This window comes from Hyalella azteca, unplaced genomic scaffold, assembly GCF_000764305.2.
Source record: "Hyalella azteca isolate HAZT.00-mixed unplaced genomic scaffold, Hazt_2.0.2 contig10004, whole genome shotgun sequence".
NCBI classification, from domain to species: Eukaryota; Metazoa; Arthropoda; class Malacostraca; order Amphipoda; family Hyalellidae; genus Hyalella; species Hyalella azteca.
This window is the reverse complement of record NW_025940059.1, coordinates 484,521-510,419: the sequence shown is the minus strand read 5'-3', so window position 1 is coordinate 510,419 and position 25,899 is coordinate 484,521. Positions and strand designations below refer to the sequence as shown.

General features: G+C 37.5%; 2 protein-coding genes across 2 annotated transcripts; both read right to left on the bottom strand.

The window, feature by feature from the left end:
• Nucleotides 1–1,210: 1,210 nt before the first annotated feature.
• On the bottom strand, nt 1,211–12,131 carry LOC108676117. The gene is made up of 6 exons (XM_018164159.2): nt 12,029–12,131; nt 4,571–4,823; nt 4,219–4,314; nt 3,448–3,693; nt 2,266–2,864; nt 1,211–1,965 (listed from the first exon to the last, which is right to left on the bottom strand). The coding sequence occupies exons 2-5, from the start codon at nt 4,809–4,811 to the stop codon at nt 2,290–2,292; spliced, it is 1,158 nt and encodes a 385-aa protein (XP_018019648.1). The 5' UTR covers nt 4,812–4,823; nt 12,029–12,131; the 3' UTR covers nt 1,211–1,965; nt 2,266–2,289.
• Nucleotides 12,132–14,306: 2,175 nt separating this feature from the next.
• Nucleotides 14,307–23,057, bottom strand: LOC108676146 (uncharacterized protein DDB_G0271670). Its single transcript, XM_018164193.2, has 4 exons — nt 22,985–23,057; nt 16,939–17,263; nt 15,698–15,793; nt 14,307–15,405 (listed from the first exon to the last, which is right to left on the bottom strand). The coding sequence occupies exons 2-4, from the start codon at nt 17,249–17,251 to the stop codon at nt 15,062–15,064; spliced, it is 753 nt and encodes a 250-aa protein (XP_018019682.1). The 5' UTR covers nt 17,252–17,263; nt 22,985–23,057; the 3' UTR covers nt 14,307–15,061.
• Nucleotides 23,058–25,899: the final 2,842 nt, after the last annotated feature.

Below are 25,899 nucleotides of genomic sequence, written 5' to 3'. Positions count from 1 at the left end.
CATTGTATACGCGCTGCGTCGGCGCAGCCCATAAAAGAAAACTGACTCTGAACTGCAACTGAAAGAAAACTGATAACTTGCCCGTCTTGCCAAGGTCAAGGCACAGAATCCAGCATTTGTGTGGGTACCTTCCCTGTAACTGTAGCGCTACACAGAGAGAGTATAATGAGCTCACAGTGTATAACAGATCACACAGATTACAGTGGAAATCACAGTCTGAAACGTAAATCACTAATTACCATTGAACATAAACTTCTTAGAGCATAAAACATTTGCTGTGGTTCACTCTAATGAAATCCAGGAACGTATACCACCAAAAAATATCAAAGGAACAGAAGGAAGGCGGCTTCAGCACAACCAACACGTGGAGCGGATGTGACACAATCAAAATGATAAGACGCAGAACAATCAATGCCTGCATGGTATGATAAGGTAGAACTGTCACTGACATCATTTGCGATTGTTGCGAGAATTTTACGTTGATTAGAATGCCTAAATATCTAACTAACATAATCCATTATCAAGATCAAAATATGATTTTATTCCGTCATTAATTTTTTAATCAAGAATTTGACTTGACTATGTTCAAGATTTACAAATAAATTTCAATGCTACCAGTTAAATAAGGCTACAGCAGTGACAGTATGTCTTGAAGATGCCGCGTCAGCTGCTACATTAGACAATAATTCATGTTTGGAAGGACTGCAGGGAACCGCACTAATACCCGTGACCGAAAAACCGAAGACGGCTATTAGTGTGAAAGTGTTAAAAAGAACGGTTATTATTACTAGTTACATTAGTGATTATTAGTTGTGAGGAAGAACTGTGCCGAAGAATAGTAAAGATACCAATTGAGAAGAATCACATAGAATGTCCTTCCAGACCCAGGTTTTTTAAATCGAAATTTCCGCGAGTTTAAGGTTTTAGACATTACACAGCCATTTATTGACCGAAAATAGATATATTTTGGCATTAAGGTTTCATCTAAGCGATAAAATTCGCCTGAAATGAAACATTAATAGAAATCTGTACATTTTATTTCACAAATTAGTATCATTGACAGTCGTTTTATAGTTCCGTGCAATAAATAACCATCAGCTATGTCATTGGTGTAAATAATTTGATTACCTTTTTCTACAAAAATCTATAGAGTTTCAAGATGCATAAATAAGCCTTAATTTTTTAAATTTTGGTTGAAGGAAAACAATTATTAAAGATCAGTGATATATTTATAACAAAAAAATAGTGGAAAAGAAGGCAAAATCAATTGCTGTGAACAAATAAAAAATTCTTATTTGTAAGAGCTGACCTGAAACCAAATAAAATATTTTGCGACATGATGAAATCTAAATGCATTTCTATTAAAAAAACACGATAAAAATGGTTCAAAATCTGATCAGACTAAGATTTTGGTGTCTTCGCCAAAACAAACTGCTGTAAATTATTGCACTAGATACAATTATTCTTGCAACAGATACAATTGACGGGAGGAAAAAATTTCATGTTTTAATATCGTATTTCAGTTAGTTTCTGACGAGTGAAGCACCGCTAAAGTGACCATGTGACAAGTGTTGAAATAAGTTTGTGTCGCGGCAAGGTCGCTCACAGGTATACTAGGATGAGGGCCACCACAGCAAAAACTTGCACTGATTTAACAACCCGCGTTTATGTTACCTGAGCGGTCAAGTCGAGGAAGGTCACGTTCAGGCATTCCCAGCGTTCTTTTTTTTTGCCATACGCGAATCTCATTAATGTTAATATTTGATCTGGCATTGGAGTGTTTTAAATGTTGTTATACAACCAGGCTGCAATTTTAATTTGAATAAGGTTCTGCATTTTTCTCCCTACCGAGTAGAAATCACATGCTCCTTTAATTTTTATACAGAATTTAACATAATAAAGAGACCAGAATTATTCCCGTCATAAACAACATTAACAGCTTATTGCTGATTAACTGGCCGATTACTTAAGGGGACCGGCTAAGCTCCGGAAAAACTTCTTCAGTTATTATCCGATTATCATGAAACTTCACATACATACGTAAAATGTAAAAATAAAAACATTTTACTTCTATGAATTTTTCGAAAAAATTGATAGAAAACGTGAAATTCATAGAAAACGGCTAAAAAGGGGTACTTCACACGAAATCATTTTTCGACGCACAGGGATGATTCTGGTACCGTTGAATGCGTTGAAAAGTGAGCTTTAAGATGAGCCCAAAAAGTGGAAAACGCCAAAATTGAAAATTTTAGGTTAGCCGGTCCCCTTAAGGCGTCTGTCGATGGTCAGTCACAGGCAGTCATCCTGCGAGGTCATGCTTTTGGCTTCAGACAATTCTTTCAGTGCTCGGTTGATGATGAAAATTCTCACTTTGTGCGGAGAATCGTAACCGTGTTTGAGTAATGGTTCAGGGATGTCGTAAGGAGACGGGTTCATCCTCACGAAATAATTTGGAAGAAACTTTCTGTCGATGCGAGTTCTTTCATAGTCATGAAAACCTCGTGGGAATTTATTTTCAATGCCTCTTTCTCTGCTGCATAACTTTGCGTTTTTGGGAGGCACGGAGGACTTAGGAAATCCAATCGGAGACAAAAATTGAGGCGCAGGGTCTGATCGTGATGATGCCAGAAGTTTCATTTTGGAAATCGAAAGACTCGACGATTTCGGAGATTCTGTAATGGGAGGAGAAGGTTTTGGGCGATTTGATACGGATGAAGGTAGATGGTTCGAAGCAGACGATTGTCTAAAAACTGCCTTGAGAGGAGCTCGGGATATCGAAGTACGGTTAGGGGTGACCTGGGTTTTTCGGCGTGAGGAAGAAAGAGATTTGATCACGACAGAATCGGTGGTCCTGGAGTCCGCAACTGAGGGGAGAGAAGCAAAAAGTGTATGAGAAATGAAATTATTCGATATACCTGATCCTACATGAACTGGGTTCGTAGATGTTGATCCAGAGTACAAAAATTTACACGTGCAAGATTTATTGCTATCGTTAGGATGAGTAAGGGTTGATCTTTGGTTATCGCTGGTATGATTTACTGATTCTGGGGAAGAACTCTTCTCCATATGTAAGGTAATGAACGCTCTTCCAATATCGTGATATTAAATACAATACGAGCTTTTTTGTTAATTGCAATACGAGGTTGAGGTTTTTTAAACTTCAAAATTCAAATAATTGTGGGAATTTGGCAGATAAATAATCATAAAGTAAACTTCAACTGTAATTCGTTACATTGATCATATGTTTGAAACTTGAAAGCGATTTATCAATATCAATATTGTATACATATCATTGGAAAAAACTGCAAATTGATAAATATTTATTAATCATTATAAAATACATTGATTACGACAATTCGGAAATTCATGAAAATCGATAATCTTCAATCTTTTAAAAAATTTAAATTGATACACTCACGTCAATAGCAGCTGGAACTGCCACAACACCTGCATTGTTCGAGTGCGCGACTTGGACCAGCGGTGCCCTGACCCTTGTTTCCCCTCCTCCAGCCAACACGGATACCAGAGAACCATCCTTCGCTCCCGGTCTTGGTGAGTTGCCACCCACATCCAAATCGAGGATTCCCGGAATATTGACTTGGGTTGATGGCCGTCCAAAGCCGCCTCGATTTGTGGCCACGGACACCAATGATGGTCCGCTGTTGGTAGCGCCGGTATTGAGGCCTAGAATGCCTGCAGGAAACATTAAATACGTATAAATTGCCACTATGATTAGTATGAATAATTTGTTTGTAATTTTTTTGTGTCTGCATCCAGTTTCAGTGACGAATTTGAGCAGCATTGAAAAAAATATATCGTATTATTACTCAAAATGACAGTATAAGCGAATTATAAAATTATTAGAACTTAAGACACGTGGGCATTGTGTTGGTAATGGTTCAATATGACAGAATTTAGTGTAGCTGCTAGTGTTTAGGTTTACAACATCGAAGCAAGTAGGCGCACGCTTTGGCGAAAGTTAAAAACATTTGCCTGTCAGTTTCAAAATAGATTAATCTCAAATCGATACTTTAATCAGGCATTAATTAATTTTTAAAACAGATTTTGAACTCGGATCAAAATTTGTTTCGCTTCGCTTAATACAGTTTAGAATAAAACTTGAAACAAACCTAGATTTATGGAATGATATTAACCTCGAGACTATCACCGGCGTAAATTTTATGATTAGTTGCGATTAAATGCTCGAAATTTCGGTACCTGGAATGTCAATGACGGGACCATGATTGTTATCGATGGCAACGAGAGGAACGATGCCACTGCGCGTGTTGCCGCTGCGAGAGTTTCCTCTGTTGACTGGAGAACAGGCGTATTAGTTAGCTCAAGTATTATGAAGTGCTACTTGTAGCGTTGTTTTGTTAAAAGTTTTATAGAGGTAAATCTAAAGCTGACAACACTTGTATTCTAGAAGAGTACTTAGTTGATGATTGTTCTTTCGATGATTATATCTTAAAAATATTTTTCCGAATGAAAAAATATTCTTTAATTCTAAGCAAATTGCATTTTATTAGATAATGTCATTCTGCGGAGATAGGATACATTTTTAACTTACAAAGACTGTTAAAGAAATTCTCGATGGCATGGCCGATTGTCTGGGCAGAACGCTCAATCTGAACGAAAGGGTCTGCAGGCCGAACTTCCACCCCAGGACCTCTATTGACGACAGCAACTACAGGTATTTGGTCGCCGTTGTTTGGTAAATCTGTGGCCGAGGCTGCAGGAGGAACCAACATAACCGCCACATACGCCATCGCCAAAAACAGCGCATGCGCTCGGATTGTTGATGTTGCCATCTCGTAAAACAACTGAATGAGAAGGGAAAATTATTTTATTAAATTTTTCTTAATTTTAACACAAGGTGAATTTTATATAAAAATTTTAATGAATTAAGTGTTATCTAAGTTATCTAATTTTTATATTTCATTTTAAATAAAAAATTGTCATGAATTCCGTATTGAGGCAGTCGCGGTTGAGCAATGTCACGAGGCGGGCGTGCGTGCTGCGCGGACTCACAACGGGCCTTGTCACTGTGCAGGTTTAACTATATTTATGCATTTTGTGCTGAAGCGTTTCAGTGAAGAGACTGAAATGAAGTCAGTGAAGGAGAACGCGAATAAAGAGTGGATCAAGCAAAAAATGGTTCCTGTTTTTCTTAATGAAAAACGCGGGCAGGGTAGTAAGTGAAGGCACAGTGTTCTATGCGGCGTGGCTTTCATTTAAGACTAATTTTTCCTGAGCCAGGCTCTGCAACTTTTACCCTGCTTCTCCGTCCACCTATAGCCTGCCCCCACATCTCCTCAACTAACCCTTGTTCTCCTTCACTCAGCTGCAGTGCTCGAGTCGAAATTTTCGACGGAACTCCAATCAACTCAATTTAGTTTTAAACTTGTGTTTTTCTCAGTGCATTGCACGCTGGCCGGACAGAGAAGTAAAAAGGTAGTCGAAAAGCCCTCTAGTTCCCAAAGACAAAAGGCCAAATCAAATCAGCTCAGTTAGAGATGAAAGTTTGCAAGCACTGCAAAGAGATATGTGAGCGAGGTAGATCACTCGGTCACCTGTAAACGTTGTGAAGAGATTTTATTTGTATCAGCTGATCGAATTTGAGCTATGAGAAGTAGTACTCATTTCTCCAGGATAATTGATTGCTTCATTGGTTATGTCATGACTTCGAAAAACCAACTCTTTGTGTGCAAAAAAGCGGGAAGCCGGTGAAAGAGCATGGCAATTCAAGATCACTATGCAGTGAGCTTACTGTAGTGAAAGCTCAGCTGAAAAATTACGGAAAAAATGGAAGTGAAAAACCAGAGAGGTGATTTATCTGAAGTCGATAGCGAAAGCTCCCGCGAATTACTTGACAGAGACCGCAGGAAGTCTAACCTAGTATGGTTTGGTATTACCGAAAGTGCCGAATCTGATACGAAAGATCAAGCGATGGCAGATACTGTATTCATTGCAGACTGTTATAGCAAACAACTCAACACACCGGTTGATATTACATCGCGCAATAGACTACACTCGAAGGATACTGCTGCTTTCAACACCTGCAGACCTCTCTTGGCGACTACAGGATCTTGCATAGATTTGGAGTGTGCTGAAGGCAGCCAGAAAGCTAAGAGTACATTTGTTTTTATCGAGAAGGATTCTATCTTCTTTAGAGAGAGAGCGCATTTTCTCAAGAAATGGCAGGAGAGAATCAGGCGGAGAAGCACGGCAAATCAGGTCAATCACTTCCAAGATGTCAAGATAACACCGGCCACACACGTACGGTCAGTCAGAGGAGCTGGAAGACAAATAAACAATATAGGTGTCATGTCCATAGATCCAGGCCTGTAAATAATGTAATATGTAACCTCAGACATCAAAGTGAATGTGCAAAAAAGTTTTAAAATGTTTTTACATGAACTGAGATTCCGTTTTGAACAAATACGTGAACTGGTAACTGTGATCGCATACGAGTGTATAGACATTATTTGTGTTACAGAAACACTCCATAAAAATCACAGGTGGAAAATTGTACCTGCTGAATTTCAGTTGCCAGGTTTTGATTGTTTTCATAACTTAAACAAAAAATAAAGAGCAGTGAAATAGAAGTGTAGCTCTGTGGGTTAGAACCTTTTATGCGGCCCAGCAAGTCAAATTATCTGCAGAGCACCAATCAGCTAGAGAAACAGCGTGCTGCGAACTTTCTTTAAAAGGCAGGGATAGCCTCCTCATAGGCGATGTGTATAGATCACCAAACAGTTCCTCTGATAATGATAAATAAGTACTAAACAGCCTTTTACCGAGCATGACTTTCAGTAGGTCGCATAAGTTGATCGTTGGAGACTTTAAGCATTCAGAAATAGACTGGATAGATGAATCCTCTCCAAGAGATGGAAATCACCTAGCATCCCTGTTCTTAGCGTCTGTGCGAGATTTATTTTTAATCCAAAATATCATCAAGCCAACCCATTTTAGGGATAAACAGACCCCAAATATTCTAGGCTTACTGTTTACTAGTGAAGAATCAATGTTAGATGAGCATCGCCACGAGGCTCCGTGGGGCAAAAGCCTCCTTCATCACCAATCATTGTTTTTCAGTAGTAGGGGGCTACAGATAGAAGACACCTTGAAAGCGTGAACGTTTGAACTTTGCGAAAGGCGACTATGATAAACTCCGTAAACTCCGTGATGCAGTGAGTGCGGCGAATATTTCGGACTGCACCAAGGACATGAATGTGGCTGATTCATATCATTTCTCAGAGACACGGTTAAGTCTGCAGTTGATGCGTGAGTGCCTAAGATGAAGCTCGGGGAGTCAAAAAGTCACAATGGATGAACCGTACAGTTTTAGCCAAGCTAAAGACCAAGAAGGAAGCCTGCAAGCGTTATCTAAGGACTCGTAGCGATACTGATTATAACCTGTATGGTAGAGCTCGAAACCAAGTAAAAGAAATCTGTCGCACCGCAGTGAAAAACTTTGAAAAAAAAATATTGCCAAAAATGTAAAAAGAACCCGAAAGCTTTCTTAAGTTATTTGTACGTTTGTACGAATTGTAAGACAAACGACGGTATTTATGATTTTAAAATAGATCAACGATAGATATCCTCTAATGAGAGCAAGGTTAAGAGCTCATGTGACACCATTCATCAGTCTGACAAGTGTACGTAATGGAATTTGTTGTGAGGGAGAGGATTATAATTATCGATCACTTGACTGTTAACCATCTCCTTTCAGACTGTCAACATGGCTTTATTGCCGGTAGATCCTGCACCACTAACCTCTTGTGTACTTTAAACGATTGGACTCGCCTGTTGGATAAAAGGGAGCCAGTGGATGCAGTGTACCTCAATTTCGCAAACGTTTGACAGCATTCCATATGAGCGGCATTTGCATGAAGTGAAGTCTTTGGGAATAGAGGGAAATGTACACCAATGGATCTGATATTTTCTAATAGGTAGACGACAACGTGTCAGTATTAACGGAACCGTGTCAGACAATTGAGCTGAAATTTTCTAAGCATGTTGAAACGCAAGCTAATAAATCCAATAAATTCGGACTGATCAGACGCGCTTACGAGTTCCTAGATGCAGAAGCGATGAAGCAGTTGTTTGTTGCTGTCGTGCTCCCGAACCTAGAGTTTGGAAACGCCGTATAGACAACGAAACTTGATAAGGACAAAATTTAGTAGAGGGTGTTGTAAGACGTGCAACAAGGATAATTCCAGGCTTAAAGGGCAAGTCTTAATTATTAAAAAAGATTAAAGATCATGAAGCTTCCAAGCCTCAGTTATCGACGTCTGCGTGGGGACCTCATTGAAGTATACAAGTATAGTATGGTTTATACAAGGTCCCAGAAGGATTACTTGAATTTGAAGCAAGAACCAGCATGAACCAGGGGCAACGGCTATTAACTAAAAAAGACTGCGTTTCAACTCATCCACGCGACAACACTTCTTATCGCTTCGAATCATTGACATGTGGAAAAGCCCCCCTGATTACATCGTTGACGCCTCGGGTATGGATGAGTTCATGAATAGACTGGATAAAGTTACGGAGAAATACATGTTCAGACTTGAAATGCCAGCACCATATCGAGACTGGTAGAAGTCTAAAGGCTATTTCAAACAAATGTCTGCTTTGAAATATGACGATAAATGCACATCTTTGATGAATCAACATAATAAATTATAAAATGAATGTAAGGAGGAACACGCTATCAGAAAATTTTTGAATAAAATAATTTTATTCATATTAAATTTTTTTTCAAAATATTATAGTTTTTTTAAAATTGTTTTAAACATTTCAAGGACGAGGAAAACAATTTAGTAAAAGGACGACTTTCCACTAGACTGTAGCTCAGTCAGATTCACCAATGGTCAGACTCCCGGCTCCTCTGGATTTTTAACGGAAGGAACAACAAAACAGGAAGAGGAAAAAGTTCAGTTTTTATATTCGCTACAGGAAATCGCGGTTCTCCTCCATCCTCCTCGACATTATTGATGGTAAAAAATTATGTGCGTAAAGAATTAAGAATGATGCTATTTCAAGGCACGCGGGCTAACTTAGCTTTCTAATTATTAGAATATTGTTATTGAATTGTTGGATGAGAGAACGTGCCACCTTCTAATTTTATTTAGACTGAAGTAATGAATGCCTAAACAATTGGGGGAAGAGGGTAACGGATAGCAAGAGAAAAATTATTGATGATTTTATTCAGCACACTTCGAGTTTCCTGCGGTCGTTACAAAAAATTACGAATGTGATGCGCTTCGCTGGAAACTTTAATGCCCAGTGGTAGCCGTCAATACTTTGCTGCATGAACAGGATGTGGAGGCTTCACATAAGTAAGTATAATTTCCAGGTGAGGACGTGGAGTTTTTTTTCATGTTTTAGAAGCGACTTTGTTTATTTAATTGGTTTAAAAAATTCTGCTTTATTCGGAAAATACAACAATAAAAGAATCAATAATTTCAATTGGAACATTTCAGTTAGATAGATTCTTACTGCATTTGGCAGTAGAAATCATTTTGCAGACCCCCAACAAAGACAAACATTTAGGTCTAAAAATTCTTAGCCTTAGTGGAACATGAAATGAAAATTCGTAGTTAAGTGATTAAAAAAAAACAGAAAAAATTAAATTTAACGCATGGAATCCCACTGTGTCGTCTCGACCATTATTTGCGTCATCCAGTGCGCCGAACGGATCCTACAACGTCCCGAGTTTCGTTTCTTACGACTATAATCTCAGGTCATAAGGGAGAATTTTTCAAGTTTCTAAATTTCAAGGGCAGATACAAAGTCAACTTTACAAGCACTCGGTAGAGGGAGACAAGCGACTCATGAGTTGGCGGGCTTACCTCAGATGGACTGACAAGGTCGGTTGGATCATTAGGTGTGTTATTAAAGCATCGAGAAACAAAGCTTTATCGCCTCAAGCACTGCAAAGACTGAGCGCCCTTCCCACATCAGCTTATGACATCGTCATCGTTCGCATTTGATTCATTTATTCTGAGTGGCGATGCTTCGATCGCTTCTGGCGTTCCTAGACTGATGCTAACGTGCTACTGCGGATGCAAATGGTCATTCTCTTCACAATGGATGCATTTTGTTATGTTTGCCAGTAATTTTACTTTCAATAATGAGGTCATTAGTTATATTTTTCGCTAATCGTGAGTCATTACACTTACATTTACTAACTCAAACTCATTACACATTTTTTTGGGTTGTGGATTGCATTTCACTCTTATTCGGGCGGCAGCAAATTTTTTTACGACTCTTTCTTTGTTCGTAACGCATTGCCAAGTTACTTCATTACTCCTGCTAATGAATAGCACCAAAATGATACCCCTGTAGGAGCTCGCCGACTTAAATATATTTCATGACACACAACAATTGATTATATTAATTTTTAGGAGCAATTTTCACAGAAAAATTATTTCAAATATCACAATGAACTACAATTATATTTCACAGCATCTCGATAGTTCTCGAGACGCCGATACAAACCAAAATTAATTATAGGAAAAGATTCCAGTTCAGCCTTGCATTACCTTTATATAAGCTTCAAGGCCCGGGGCGCGCTCCCTTTAGCCTCATATGAAAATACTTCCTGGTGTCGGCCTTTTTTATTCACCCAAGTTTTATGAGAATTTGCGTTCTAACATTGAGTTTGTCGTAACACCCATCACTGAACTTCTCTTTAAGCTTGCAATTTAATTCAGTAGCATACATTATATGGCTTTGGCAACAAAAGTTAATTTATACAGCGTAGAGGAGTAAGCGTTAATTGAAGATTGCACATGAGATTTTAAGGCAATTAATCTGGGACTGTGAGAAAATAATTGGGGTTGGCAGTGAGATTGAGATACTACCTGTGACTTAGAGGCAAAATTAAAGATTTAGTGCGAGAGTGCCAGACAATCTATGTCTCTAAGACAATAATGAAGAATTGAAGATTGACTGTAAAATTGAAAAAATTGAATATTAAGGTCATAGTTATTTAGATTAAAAGAGCCAATACGACAACCGCGCCCCCTGAATATAAGGTGTATTGGCGACATGACGATGCAGCACAATATCATCTATGAACATAACTTTTTTTTTGAATAAAATGCATAAATTTGTAATCTATACATTTTTCAAGACCATTTAGCTGACGTGGTAGCGCAATTATTCTTGTTTAAATAAGAAACTATATTGAAGTTTAGTTGAGACTGAATCGATAATGCATCATTTAAAAATTTCAAGTTCATTTCGAAAATTTCCCGAAACACATTTGTGCTTAAGAACAACATGCATGGGAATGCCGAGCCGGCAGGCTGCATAGAACAGGTTTACAGCGGGAAGGCTGCATGACTTGAAAACAATGCAATGCAATATGTATGTCTTAGGAAGACCGGTTTTTGCGGCCTCTTATAGCCTGGGTTTGTATTCTGGCAAAGTGCAGAAGACGCTTTACGGGACTTACTGAAGCTGTTGCGTAAAACGCGGACATTTTCCATCTACAAGAGCTATATAACAAAGAGTTTCCTAATTTGGTCCGAAATTGTCTCATTGGACATCATGCTGGATTTAAAAAAAATTATTTCATTCGTGTTATGCTTTAAGATGAATTACTTACCGTGAATTACATCAATATATTATGATATGTAGATGAGACCGAACCTAAATATGAATGCAATTCGGGGGATTTTTAGTTAAACGCAGATTCAACATAACCACTTATTTGTATCAAGTTACTAACAGATTTGGAATGATTTAGGCATGTGTCCTTATTGCGTTGATCTTTCAGGTACAGGTAGCACGCCCGATTTGAAAATTATACATTGTTACGTAAAGGCTTTCAATCGAAATGAAACTGTTCTAAAAGACTGTCCTATAACATACAAATATTTATATTACGCAAACAAAGGAAGATTCTGCTTTAGCTGTCGGATTCTTTATTGTATAATAAAAAGTTGAACAATTCCTGCAAAGTTTATATAATAAATATTAGGTTAATTTAATATTAAGTAGCGAGTCTATTCACCTGAGTGTTGCAGGTTAAGTGTCGCAGGGCCGCTGTATCTGTGACACGTTCACCAAACAGCGGGCAAGGCGAGACTGAAGAGGCACCCGCATTGCCTGTCTTCCAAGACCTCCGAGCCTGAGAGACGAGCATGAAACTCCGGAGTCGCTTGACCGGATGTTTAAGATTGGGGTAGTAGGAGAAATTGCAACGTTGGTAAAAGTTGAGTAAATGAAACTTTAGATTAATCTTCAGCTGTAGGAGATTGCTATTATTTTAATGTTTCATGGTTACTTGGATAGTCGTTTTCAGCGGGGCAGAGCTGTGTCATTGTCTCACGTGGAGGACAGATGTCGACGACGAATAAAGAATTGAACAACGTAACGTAGGAGTAAAAAAATATATTGATGCACACGAGAGACTGTAGTGGTATGAATGGTAATGGAAAATTTTCGAACAATCGCTGATAATTTTGAGGATTGTAGTTTGAGGCGTATACTTAACTCCGAATTGTAGTACTCTATAGAAAATAATTTATTTACTTATACTTTCACTCCGTATGTTGTTAGAACATTTTTTATGTTATTATTAATATTGATTATATTCGTCTAAATGGTTTTACGTTCGATTATATTATATTGCAATAAAAATTTAACGTATGTTTATAAATATGTATTTTCATCCTGTAAAATATCACGAAAGAAACTTCATACTGTTTTGATTTTAACAAATTCATAGCGAATACAAAACAGAATCTTGCAGGTGCTGCAGTCTCAGATAGAAAAGTTGGATTGAAACACGGTGCAAATTTGTATCAAGAAACCATAAACGTGTCATTCAATGTGGGCATTAAAAATTCCATTATGAAAAATGACACACGCTGATTCATGAAAATGAGCTTAAAGTATACTATTATAAAGTTTTATTAACTAAATAAAAGTATCGCTAGCGAGAAGAAAAAGAGCTGTTTTTGGCCACTTTTATCAGTTGAGCGGTAAATTTCTCGTTTTCTTAGGTACTTCTGATTTATTCTAGGAGCGCACGCTAGAAAACGGGGATTGTAGGTCGAGGGAAGGGTCAGCGAGAGCCAAAGCTTGTTCCGCGAATGTGTCCGTGAAAGAATGTTTTCTCCTGAGACAAGAGGTTGACGCATACAGAAGCGATAAAGTTTGTGATAATTAATAGATTCCGATTCGTTCTCTGTTTTAATTTCACTTAATGTGGATTTATGTGGTACTAATGTGGCCAAATTCGTAACATTGCAATAGGGTCTGTAGCTAACCTCACACATACTGACTTGGTGTTGCTAATCGCTGATACATCGCTTGAACTAACCTATTGTGTTCATTGGTTTTAGAAGGTCGGTCGCTTGTATTGTACGTTAAGTTGAAACTATGCGTATTATTATTTCTCCTACTTGCCAACTACTTCATGCCCCTTTTCAGTGAAGCAGGAAACCATGTCTTCTCTATGTCGCCTCTGACCAGATTTTGAGCACCTAGTTCTAATGAACTTACAGCATTACAAACTCGAATTAGGAATTTATTAACAATATAGTGCCTCGAGCGCTGAAGTTAAGACAATGTCTGTTCTGTCATACATTCGAGACATCGCACAATTCTTATCTAACCCAGCAACCTATCTAAGTTTCGAACCCACAATTCACTGCTCCAATTGTGATGCTCTTAATTAACAGCTTTGCCATACAGTTGCCCGGCCACCAAACACAACGAGAGAAACGAAGTAGAATTAGTAAACACTATATCGACACCCAATCAGAAATTTGAATTAATTATATGTAGTAGGAAAATATTGCTTTCTATAAATTTTTCACTCACACTTAAAAAAAAATTTTCTGCAGTTCAATAATAAATGAATGAATTGAAGGTTGACTTCAAAACATAGATGCAAGCCAAAAATAAGAGACAAAACTGAAAAATTTCATTTGTGTATTATCACAACAATCATCCCTAGAAGATATTATTTGAAAGAAGGAATTTAATAAAAAATTTTGATATAACCGCTCAGCTTAGTGAATCTAACATGTTACTGAGAATCTGTAATTGTTGGCTTACTTGGGTAGGCTAGCCAATTTAAATAATTTAGCCCGCTATGATTGTATCGTAGATCCGACAAATCCTTGCCAATTCGAAACAACTGTCTGAATAGATAATATAACCAAAATTATTTTTTGGCTTTTAAATGAATGTTAATATTTTCAATTGTTGTTTTTCTGTGCATTATTTCAATAATCCTGATACAGTATCCGATAAGAAGATCTTCTCCAAGCTAATAATGAAGCCTTGCACATAAGAATAGGCAACGGGAAAGTTGTTAATAAAATTGTGTGTCATTTTTATTAAAGAAGTTACAGAGCAAATATTGGTTGACATCTGCAAATATTTTATAGATAAAAGAAAAGCCGTTTATTTGCGGATATTCATCTCCCACGAAACTTAAAAAAAGGAAAAGAGCATTCGGAGAATCGAATGCAATTACCTATGAATATCAGGAATTTATTTATTATTTATTTGATAACGATATCAAATAAATTGAAACGATCTTGAGCATCAAAAATGACAACCAGTCGTCTTTTTTTAATCGGCTTGAAGTTTAACTTAACGAAATCTAAGTTTTATTGTATGAGAACATGTGGACAGGTAAATTGAGCATCAATACTTAACCGATTAATTTCTCTACTATACCTACGCATTGCTCGCTGCAAAGCAGTTTCCACAGACATTTGGGCAGATTTGAAATCTGTAAAGCTCTTCTATACCCACCTGCTTGGGAACAGCTGTTTGGTACTTAAATATATAAAAATTATCATCTAGGAAGTTTTTTATCATTTCATATTTGTTTTCATGTTTTTAATAAAAACAATTAAGTGATGAAATGAACGTTGATCAAGTCCCGAAAGCTTGAAAAATCTTAAACATAATTCCTGTGCTTTCTTCTTATATCATTGTCGATGTATTCATCATTCAAAATGAATCTTTCACGACAGATAAATTTGTCTTATCAGGTAAAATCTGCTTTTCGTTGACATCATCATCATTGAGTCGTAGCATCTCTTCTATTTGCTGTTGACGAACTGAACCCTATCAGTTTAGCCCGAATCACCTTGGAATTTCCAAAGTTCTGGCCACTCTCAGCGGCAGTATTCTCAGCCACATTATCGATATTGACCAGATTATTGTCCGTTGAGCCTAAAGTTCCAGATGCAGATGTACTACCCGATGTAATTATAGCTGTAGAATTCACTCCCGATGCTGGAGAAATAGAGTCAATGCTGCGACTGTTCGAAGTGCGAAGGGTTGCACCTGAAGCCGTCAAGGAAGGCACGACCTCGTTGGTTGAGGGGTTGTCAAGATCAGCGAAGAAATCGATATCCGTGTCTGAAATGAAACATCAAATTACGTTTACATTTATGGGGCTGTAGTATTAAAAAAACTTATTTTTCAAGATGAATACCTTAAGAGAAATATCAATGGCAAGAACGGCAAGAATTTAGAGGGTCTAGCCTGACGAGATCGGTCAGTTTATTGAATGCGATTGTAAATGCACGAAAATTCAACCTGATTAATTAGTTTACTATTTGCCTTGAATTGTCTGATCAAATACCTTAATGCAATCATCACAAGCTGCTGAAACACCAAACTAAGAAAATAACACAATTTTTCGTCTCACCAGATGGGTCCACGCCGAAGGGATCGAAATCAGCTAACTCGCTTTCTGCCGCTACTGCGTCGAGATTGCGATCGTCAGAGCTTTGGTCGCGGTTTGCTGGAATGAGAAGGGCGTGTCAGTATGGAAAATATACAATAGGGTTATAATTCGTAGTAAACTAATTATATCAGTAAATATATAATTTTAGTAATATACAATAGGCATATAATTCGAGGAATAACTGACCCGTCATTCTAAAACGTAGGAAAGTGCAATTTGATGCGATGTTTTTAAATCGACGTCTGGATGTTTAAGATAAAAATTTTGGAATAAACCAATTGTGCACATTCATTTTTACGTTAATTAAGAAATTACGCTTGGATTAAAAACCGGTCACATAAGAATTTTATCTTAATTATTTTCAAATAAAATTTATTTCAAGATTCATGTGGGTTTTTTTTTTTAGAAAAAAGTCTTAATGAACGATTAGCCTTCTAGTGTCATAATTAGGCATAATGTCAGAATATAAAGCTTTTCTTTACTGAGAGATTATTGGGATGCTAGATGAGAGGAGTGAAGATTAATTAATGCAATACAATACAACAACGTGACAACTTGAAGACTCTTCTGATGCATACAATGAAGGTACAGTGTATGGATAAATATATTTTAGTTACTGTTTCGATGAATTATTGCTAAGGAAGTGAGTGAAAAAAGTTGGCAGCCTGACCTCAGCACCAATAAAAAAAGGACACTTTTAACCTTGTACCGCCTGATGAGTAACCGGAGCAATATTGTCACAAGCCTATATATACTTCCCAAAAAGGATACGTTCTAGTGAGCGAAAAATGACTTGCACGGATGGTTGCCGCAACGTACGACAACTTTAAAATGTTCTCTGTTGCGTACAAATGTCCTCTGGTTGCTACGCTCAATAGTTTACGAATAATTTAAATTGAAAGTTATGTTCCTGGAGGGTGACATTCGGCGCTTGAGGGTTAAGGAAGCCGCCAATTTATTTCTCAGTGAAATACAACAAAAAATACCGCAAAACACATACACAGATGCACAGCAAAAAATCGACCCAGAGAATAATAGATTTATTCTACCTTTGACCGTCATTTGACTTTGACTATCAGCAAAGACATTTGATATTAATGTCTTATTATAATGTCTTTGCTGATATGACTATCAGCAAAGACATTATAAAAAATATTATTCGCTCTTAGTTTCTTTTAAAATTTTCTCCTTCAATCACTCACTGATGACAGTTATGAAGCTCCTAATGAAGGCCTTGACAAGCCTCGCCCCGCTAGCGATGCGCTCGAAGAATCCAGGCTCCGGCACTTGTTCATCGGTGGACAAGCTGAAGTCCAGGGCGAAGTCATCATCGTTGGTGCTACTGCTACTGCTGCTGCTGCTGCTACTGCTGCTGCTGCTGCTACTGCTGCTAGTGCTGCTGCCTCTGTTGGTGTTGCTGTTGCCCTTACCGAAGAAGAGAGGTGAAGCATAGAGGGGCGTGACTAGGCACAGAAGTAGGAGCAAAGTGGTGGTGGTACGTGTGGGAGACGCCATGTTGGACTTATTCTGAAAATAAAAGATGGATTTAGAGATGTGGAAGAGAAATTTTGATTGGTATAAAATCAGCTGTGTGTCTTTTGTTTTCAACGGAAATGAGGAGCTGATTCAAGTTTAGTCTTTGTTCTTGCTCGGGTAAGAGAAGTTTCATGAGAAATGTCTTATTCATCATTTATGATTTGAATCCAATAAATTATACAGACTCCTACTCTGCATTGCCACTCCTGCGAAATGGACAAAATCAATTGTGGACCTTTTATGGCTTGTTTTACTTTTTATTAAATTTCAAGAGAAGAAATCTGATTTACGTTTCTGGCACCACGGTCATAGTTCTTTACAAAACATCAGAAAAGTCGTGAGGTAGTTATTAAACGACTGACCATAATTTTATTGACAAAGTTACATCGTTCCCTCTTAGTAAGACTTGCCCTGAAAGGAATTGTATTCGTTACGAGATGAAAAAAGTGACAAGTTTGAGCTTCCCGGTTATAAATTTTCGTTGCGTCTGTAATGCAGACTTGACCCGGTCCTTTTTTGCACTGTGGGCCTTGAAGCTGTACAGTGCATATGCTTTGGGTGTTATATTAAAAGTACTGGCATCATCAGTGTTTTCCGAGGAACAATTTGTATTTTCTCGGAAATAAATAATATAGCCTTCAGTGTGGATGAAACTCTTGGAGGCTGAAGTGTTTTTATGCAGCCCTGTGGCAAATCATAAATACTTTTATTAACACGTTTCATCCTTAGTTACTTTTGAACACGAGGACTCCAAATGCATAATTTTTTAACGCATTTTGCACTGCCGCGTAAAATAAGAATCAACAGTGAAGAGAGAGGTCGCTATCATCGAAAGTTACCGAGGTAAAAATCAGTCATTTGTGTCAATAGCGAGAGGTCACAAACAGTCAGCCCACAGAGGCTGGTGACAATGATGGTTTTAGTAACTCGGGGGGATGGTGGAAGATGAAGGGATAAGCAGATAAGAACACTAATATATTCGCTTCTTAATCGAGGACTCAGCTATATAAAACTATAAATAGGTGACATCATCCTTTGGTGCGAAACCAACATATGATGTTCGTTCTTTAGCGTTTTCGTTCACTTAAGGGGCGTTGCATACTTTATTGGTCATTATTTCCGCATGCAGCTTATTCCTCTAGTCTTGGTCAAGGCTGCTCACTTGGTCATATATTCATGACGTATATATAGTGTTGCCACGCATACATATATAAGTAAGAGCCTGAGGCAAATCTGTTATTTTTGAGTTCTGAAAAGGTGTCTTGATCCATGGTTTACTTGTGAATTTTTTCGGCGAATTAGGGCAGTCCGATCGGTAGCTTGAAGTTAGAAATTTAAAATTGCTTTATCAGGAAATTGACGATTCAATCGATGGTCGTTGTGTTGTGATTACTTACCGGATTATATATTGCGATGTAAGTTGATGAATAAATCAATTAGAGGTTGGTTTATGAGGAAATAACTGTAAATACCATTGAGATACATTTGGTAAGATCTTTTTACCTTTAAGAATAATTCCTGCTATTGAATAACAAATTCTTCGAAATGGGAATCCATAGAAGCTGTCAGTGACTTGCCGACACAAAATCCCGGGCCTTAGACTTCAAAGTTTTCCTTCATAGCGATAAACCAAATTTTTTAATTTTGGAACTTTTTCCTTCTTGCGTGTCGTTTTGTCGTTAACTTCATAAGGCAAAGAACTGCCTAACGTTACCGACATGACTGAGGGAGAAAACATTCGTGGGAGATATGAATAAAGGTAACATCGTATCTTGTCTGGTCAGCATTGCATCGTAAAATCTTGCAATTTTTTTACGCAGGGCCTGGGTGAACATTTGGCAGCTGATACGCAAAAAAACGGCTTCGAAAAATGTGTGACTGTAGTAGGAATAATCTTTTAGTAAATTTGACATTTAGTCAATGAAATTATTTTTAAATAATCAAGCCACAGATTTGCAACATTCTAAAATACTTGAATAATTGTAGAATTTGTGATCTAGTTTCGACACAATCTGCTGGATAATGTAGATAAGCAAATTTAATTCCAACACTACATAATTATTAAGCACAACTGCTTCAAACAAATCCGCCACTTCAATTAATCGTGACTAATTTTCTACTATTCAAGGGTAAAAAATATTATTTCAAGTCATCACTCTCCTATGAAAAAATTACGTGATGGAAGTCAATAAATTTTCAATTGTTTAACTTGTATTGAATTTCTTCTTTCCCGCAGCTTCTTTTAATTTTAAAATTTCTCATTTTTATTCAAAAATTTACTGGGTTACAGGGCATGATAATTTATCGGCAATTGCTGGTGAAAACGTGGTCGTCCTTCAAGGCATGTTTTTTATTTGCTCAGTAAATTAGCCAGGAAATCATTGAGCTGTGTACTTCTTTATGCAGCAATCGTTTTGTGGAGCGTAATTGGCATTAATGTATTAGATCTTCAGAAAGCGACTGAATATTTCGCTCAGTCGGTCAATCAACGAGATCCTTCAGCGTATCCTTCAGCGTATCAATCAACGAGATCCTTCACATCAAAATTCTTATGAATATTTTTTCATTAGAAGCAAGCCAAATTTGATGAGAATTAATATATCTCAAAAGTTAGTTGGTGATATTGGTTGATATGAAGACAGTATTTGCGGCTAAATTCCTGTTCAAATCTCTTCCTAATCCAAGATTTATTTTCATCACATTTTATTCTTACATTATATGTATCTCCTCAAATCAATGCATAATAAAATGAAAAATTCTAATAATAATTATCAAAATTTATTAACGATTTCTGATTGTTAATTTTTAATCCGCAACAATTATACCATATATTTTGAAATTTTATATTTTTAACTAGTGTCAGTACCTTTTTGTTTTAATTTAATTAACCATAATAAGTAAAAAAAATAATTCAGCGTTATTAATCGATGTTCTAAAGAATTTTTTGCCTGTGTTTGTTAGTAGTCACTTGGCACGGCCAAATCTTTTTTTCGATTTAAGGTTTTTTATGGAATTGTTTGTTGACTAATCTGAGTTGATACTAATAAGAAATTATTTTAACACTTTTTTCGCTTAACAAAATGTTAACGAAAATTCTATTCAGCAAAATTTTTGGCGCATTATAAAACAGTATATATTCCCTACACACGTGCATCTCTACACACGCGCTGTCTCTAGCAGAAGAACCGGTTCTGGTTCGCCTTACGAGCAACCGTTTTTATGAGCACGAATCAAGTTCAAGTTCAAGGTCCACTGCAGCATCGGCCATCTCACAAATTCATGTAACAGGCAGTTTTCAAAATTGGAATTGACTAATGTCTACATCTATGTAGACATTAGTCAATTAATATGGTAAATTTCACTAAAATTTTAACGAACATCAGTTCGATTGACTTATTTTTAACTGCAGTTAGCCCTTATTCACAATAACTTACATATAATTCTGACTTATTAGACAATAATCACTATACCACAGCATAGATACCTAGAAATTTGTGTGATGAAGAGCAGCGTGCATCGCTTGCGATGTTGAATGTGTTCTGATTGTGACCCCTAAAATCATGCACGAGACTTAGTGAGTCTCAATACTGAAATGCGACCTTGGCCGCCTTGACTGGAAGCTTCCATTGTAAAAAGCGGGAGCAGAGAAAGCGACACTGCCCAACATTTTTATCTTCTGGTAAAGTCAAGAGGCTGCGAGCCCATCGCGCTAGTGAAGGCAGGAGGGTGGGAGCCCATCGCGCTAGTGAAGGCAGGAGGCTGGGAGCCCATCGCGCTAGTAAAGGTAGGAGGCTGGGAACCTATCGAACTGGTGAAGAAAACATGCTGTGAGCCCATTGCGCTGGTGGAGGCAGAAGGCTGGGAGCCCATCGTGCTGGTGAAGGCAGAAGGCTGGGAGCCCATCGTGCTGGTGAAGGCAGGAGGCTGAGAACCCATCGCACTGGTGAAGAAAACATGCTGTGAGCCCATTGCGCTGGTGGAGGCAGGAGGCTGGGAGCCCATAGAACTGACGCGAATACAGGAGGCTGGGAGCACATTGTGCCAGTGAAGACAGGAGGCTGTGAGTAAACTTGACCCGTGAAAACACGAGGTTATGGGATAATTTTGAAATGGAAGAGACAGGTGGCTATGAGCCGATTGTGCTCGTGGAGACAGAAGGCTGCGAGCAAATTCTCTTGGTGAAGACAGCAGGCTGGGAACGAATTGTGCTCGTGAATTCAGGTGTTGAAGCAAACTTGGAGTAAACTTGGCTTGAGGAAACGAAGGCTTGGAGGAAAATTGGCTCGTCAAAAATTGAGGCTGGGATTTTATCGAAGTGGGAGAGACAGACAGGTCCATGCTGGTGAACTGGAAGAGTTGTGAGTGCCGGATATATATATGAAGAAATAGTTATTTATATCGACATGTATGAGTTGACAACTACTGTACACGGTCATGAAGAAAGAGTAGTTGCATTGTAGGTGATCAGTTCGCCTGCCTGATCTCTTCAGGGTTCTCACTGGTCGCTTAGTAAACTTAATAGTTGTTCGGTCATTTCCAGCTTGTTTGAGAACATAGCATTTATCCCAGTTTGCCAATGCTGGATATATGACGCGACAATTGATTTCTACTTTGAATTTGTATATAAAATATATGAATATAGCTGAGAAGGCGGAAGTTAAAGCCAGGATGTTTTGGAAAATATTTAGGATTGAATATTAGGAAACTGAATCAAGGAAATGAATCAATATTATGTATCAAGGAAATGTATTGAATACAGCATCAAGGCAACCTGAGCCCATTTCAAAAGCATATAATGACGATCAATGACGAACAATAAATATCATCTCAGATGAGAGAATTCTTATAACGGTACAACAATCTACCCGACGTTCCAGTCAGCCTTCGGCCGTCCTTGTCATACCCCACACAAGGCGGCCCTGCACCAAGTAGAGGAACGGCCTCCAGGGCGGCACACCAGGGCCCCCGCTTCTACGCAAGCTCCGCAAAGTGCGAGTGAAATATACGAATCGGGGTATAGTTAATGTTTTGTAGCGAAAAATGTGCGAGCAAAATCAAGTAGTGCGCAATAGTCGGAAAAATTTTTGCCTGTGTGATAATACATAATAGATTGAGCTTGAGTAACACACATTATTGGTGGTTCATTTGTGCTAAGCATATATTCACTTCCACTGGGAATGATAGCTTAAATTTATGTTCGATTATTTGAAAATATATAAAAAAATCACACTGATTTCAAAATTTGTATGAAATTCATATAAATCAGAGTAATCGATATTATAAACACGAGTTATCAACCCGAGTTTGGAAACTTTCCGATTTAAATTTAGCAGCAGCTAGTGACCGAAAAGGAAAATCAATGATTTTTTTACCCATGAATGAATGTTTCGATCCCACTTTGAGAGATGACAATTTCTATTTCACGCATCTGCTCATGTTTTGTAGTGAATTTCATACCAAATGGGGCGATTTTTCCGATTAAAGTTTTAGATGGTCCGCAATTTATTCTACACTGTTTGCCTTGTGAACAGCTTTGCAATCATTATACAGTGTATTGGAGTCAGTCTCTTTTTACTAATTGAACTGAAGTAATGTAAGGTATTGACAATTTTTCTCTAACACGGCGTGGTTTTCTTTGGCGACTCTTGTATTAGATTGGGATAGACCCCTGCTAGAAAAGTTGCTCGTGTTGCATTCGACTTAGAATCTTACCAATACTCAGGCACTGTGATGACGATTCCAATTAAGGTCGCAGCGGCTCGCTAGCACCGCATGTCCTGATCACTTAACGTCAAGGGCGATACTGACGCGGCGAGAGTGCAACAGTGCCCTCGGTTTTCCCTTCTTCTTTTTTGTTATCGAGAGAAAAAAATGTTTAGCTAGTGTCGGCTATAAATATTATGTAAGGCGTAGAGAGATAAGCATAAATCGTGAACCTAAATGTTAGATGATAAAGGTACTTGGTCGTAGTAATATTTATTAAAAGCTTGATTGTAAATGCATATGGGCAATTTTAATTCTTTTCCTATTATACGTGATTTGAATTCGTCTTTCAAGAATGACTAGTAAGAAGAAAATATAGCGAAAATTAAATTAAACATTTCGGCCGTTTATAAACTATCGCTTTTTTATTGTCAATTTACAACAGGGTTAAGTATCTGATACGAATTTAAGCGTTTTTCAAATAAATTTCGCTTCAATTGACATCCATTATCACTGTAAGCAGGTAAGCTTTTTAATTATAGAAGGTTTTACATTTCTTCGATGTAAGATTGCTCTGGAATTGAATAAGAGCTATGAATGGTAAAATTTAAGCCCTCCTGGCGACGACTTCGTATTACAATAGCGGGAAAACGTCCAAATAATGGAGTCAACGGGCATCAACCCATCAAATAAGTTCAAAATTATGTGCTGCAGTAAAATTTTTTGAATGAAAACTACTTGTAGTTAAAAAATCACTTTTGCTAGAATATCTTTTGTAAAAATTACATCTCCATTTGTTTCATATGCACCGAGAGAAATGAATCAGACTTTGTCCGAACAGCAATGCATCCTTGCCCTTATGTGGGTCATCTTGACTCAGTTTGCCTGCAAAAAAACATATCAGTTCTATACGCAGCAAATGTCATTACTTGGACAATGTGACCCATACAATTTTCTTAGTGAGGACCAGTTTATCGATATTTCATTGATAGATCAGAGGTCTTGCTTCTAGTTCGCCAAGGGCAGGGAAAGAAGTGATGGTGAGTCACGCGTGAATTAACGATTTCTCAAACTATTTTTTTGTTCAGTGTCACGAAAGACGAGAGGCTCTGTAAAGGTATTCCTGAGCAGGACATTTCTGGCTAATTTTTATGATAGGAATCAAATTCATACCAACTCCTAGACATATTAGTGACACTTTCTACCAAATAAGAAACTGGCATTTTAATCGGAGACAATTTTTGCCTATGATATATGTATTTTTTTTTAATTTTGAATGTCAAAAAGCAAGCAAGATGATTAGTGTAGACGAGAGAACGTCCACACGAGTGATCTCCGGCTGATGAACAGGTTCCAGTTTTGCCGGAGGACGAACCGTTTTTAGGAGCAACAAGAAGTTCAAGTTCAAGGTTATATGGATCAACGGCTGCATTTAAGTCTAGAATCCCATCTTCGAAGATGGTTAGAAATCGAATATTGTCCCTTCAATTTAGTAGCAGAGCTTTATGAATGAGATGGGAATTAATTAAAGAACCGGATCGCGAATTCAGTTTCAGGATGAAAGTAATTACGATACATGGCATTCCTCGGCTCTGAGCTTTACGCATCATTACAAACGTAAATCAAATCAAGGGTTGAAGATTGCTAAAACTGAAAATCTAAAATCTTGTGTTAAGAATCATAGAATTTTCCAGATTATTTTGCCCTTCCTTTATCGACATAAATTACTTTTATCAAAGAGAAAAACACTTGAATTTGAGCGATCAGAACAGACCTTTTGTCACAAGTGATAGTGGGTCTATTTTAATTTTGACCCCTAAAATATTGGTGAGTTTGCAAGACTTGGACGCGACTTGGCGAGTCTGCATACTGAAAATGTGACCTTGGCCGGCTTGACTGGAAGTTCAAACAATAAAAAGCGGTAGCTGAAAAAGCCAAACTAGCCAGCATTATTAGCACTTAGTAAAGTCACAATGCTGGAGCGAGTACAGTTGGTGAATTCAAAAGGCCAGGGCTCTTGGAGTTGGTGAATACAGAAGGCTGAAGCTCTTATTGTTAGCAAGGAAAGGAACCTGCGAACATTTTGAGTTGGTGAATGCAAAAGGTTCGAGCTTTTTTTAATTGGTGAACACAAGGATTATAGCCATCTGAATAAGAAGGCTGCACGAATTTTTAAATGATAATAACAATAATAATAATAATGATGGAAATTCTAGACATGGGTCAGAAGGATTTAACAGAGAACAAATCATACAGTGATGCGGAAAAAGGAGAAAGCTGCGACTGCTGATGATAAATGTTCGGAAAAATCATTCGTAATAGCACGTGTGGGAGTGGACACACTTCGGGATAATGTCACGTTACTCTCTTGATAAACAAATGACCTTTAGAAGATAGAAAAAGTTATTATATTCCAGTCTCTTTTCACAGTAAAATCAAACGTTTAATGAGCAACAAATTATTTTCATCGCAATTTCGCTGTGTAAACCAACCCACCAATTTGCTAATACAATGGTTGTGTTGTGGTTATGTTGTGTGGTTGTCATCTCAATTCAATTCAGATGCGAGTCAATCAAAAATTAAAGACATAAATTTAAATAAAAATATTTGCGGGAAATTTCATTATAAACTATTTTTGTCTGCAAATCCATGGAACTACGTTCATTTTTTAATTTGCCTAATTCGAATTACGATAGGCAAAAATTCCCACATCGTTGTTAGTGGCCGAAAATGAGACTCTCTATAAAACGAACAGGAAACCAATCCTGTTCTGCATCAATGTAATTGTATGCGAATAACAAAAGTAATTACCATAGTAATAATAATGATTTTAATAATAGTAATAATAACTATCATAGAAATAATAATTATAATTAACAAATTCTAATAATAATTAATATTCAAAGTAATAAAATTAAATTATA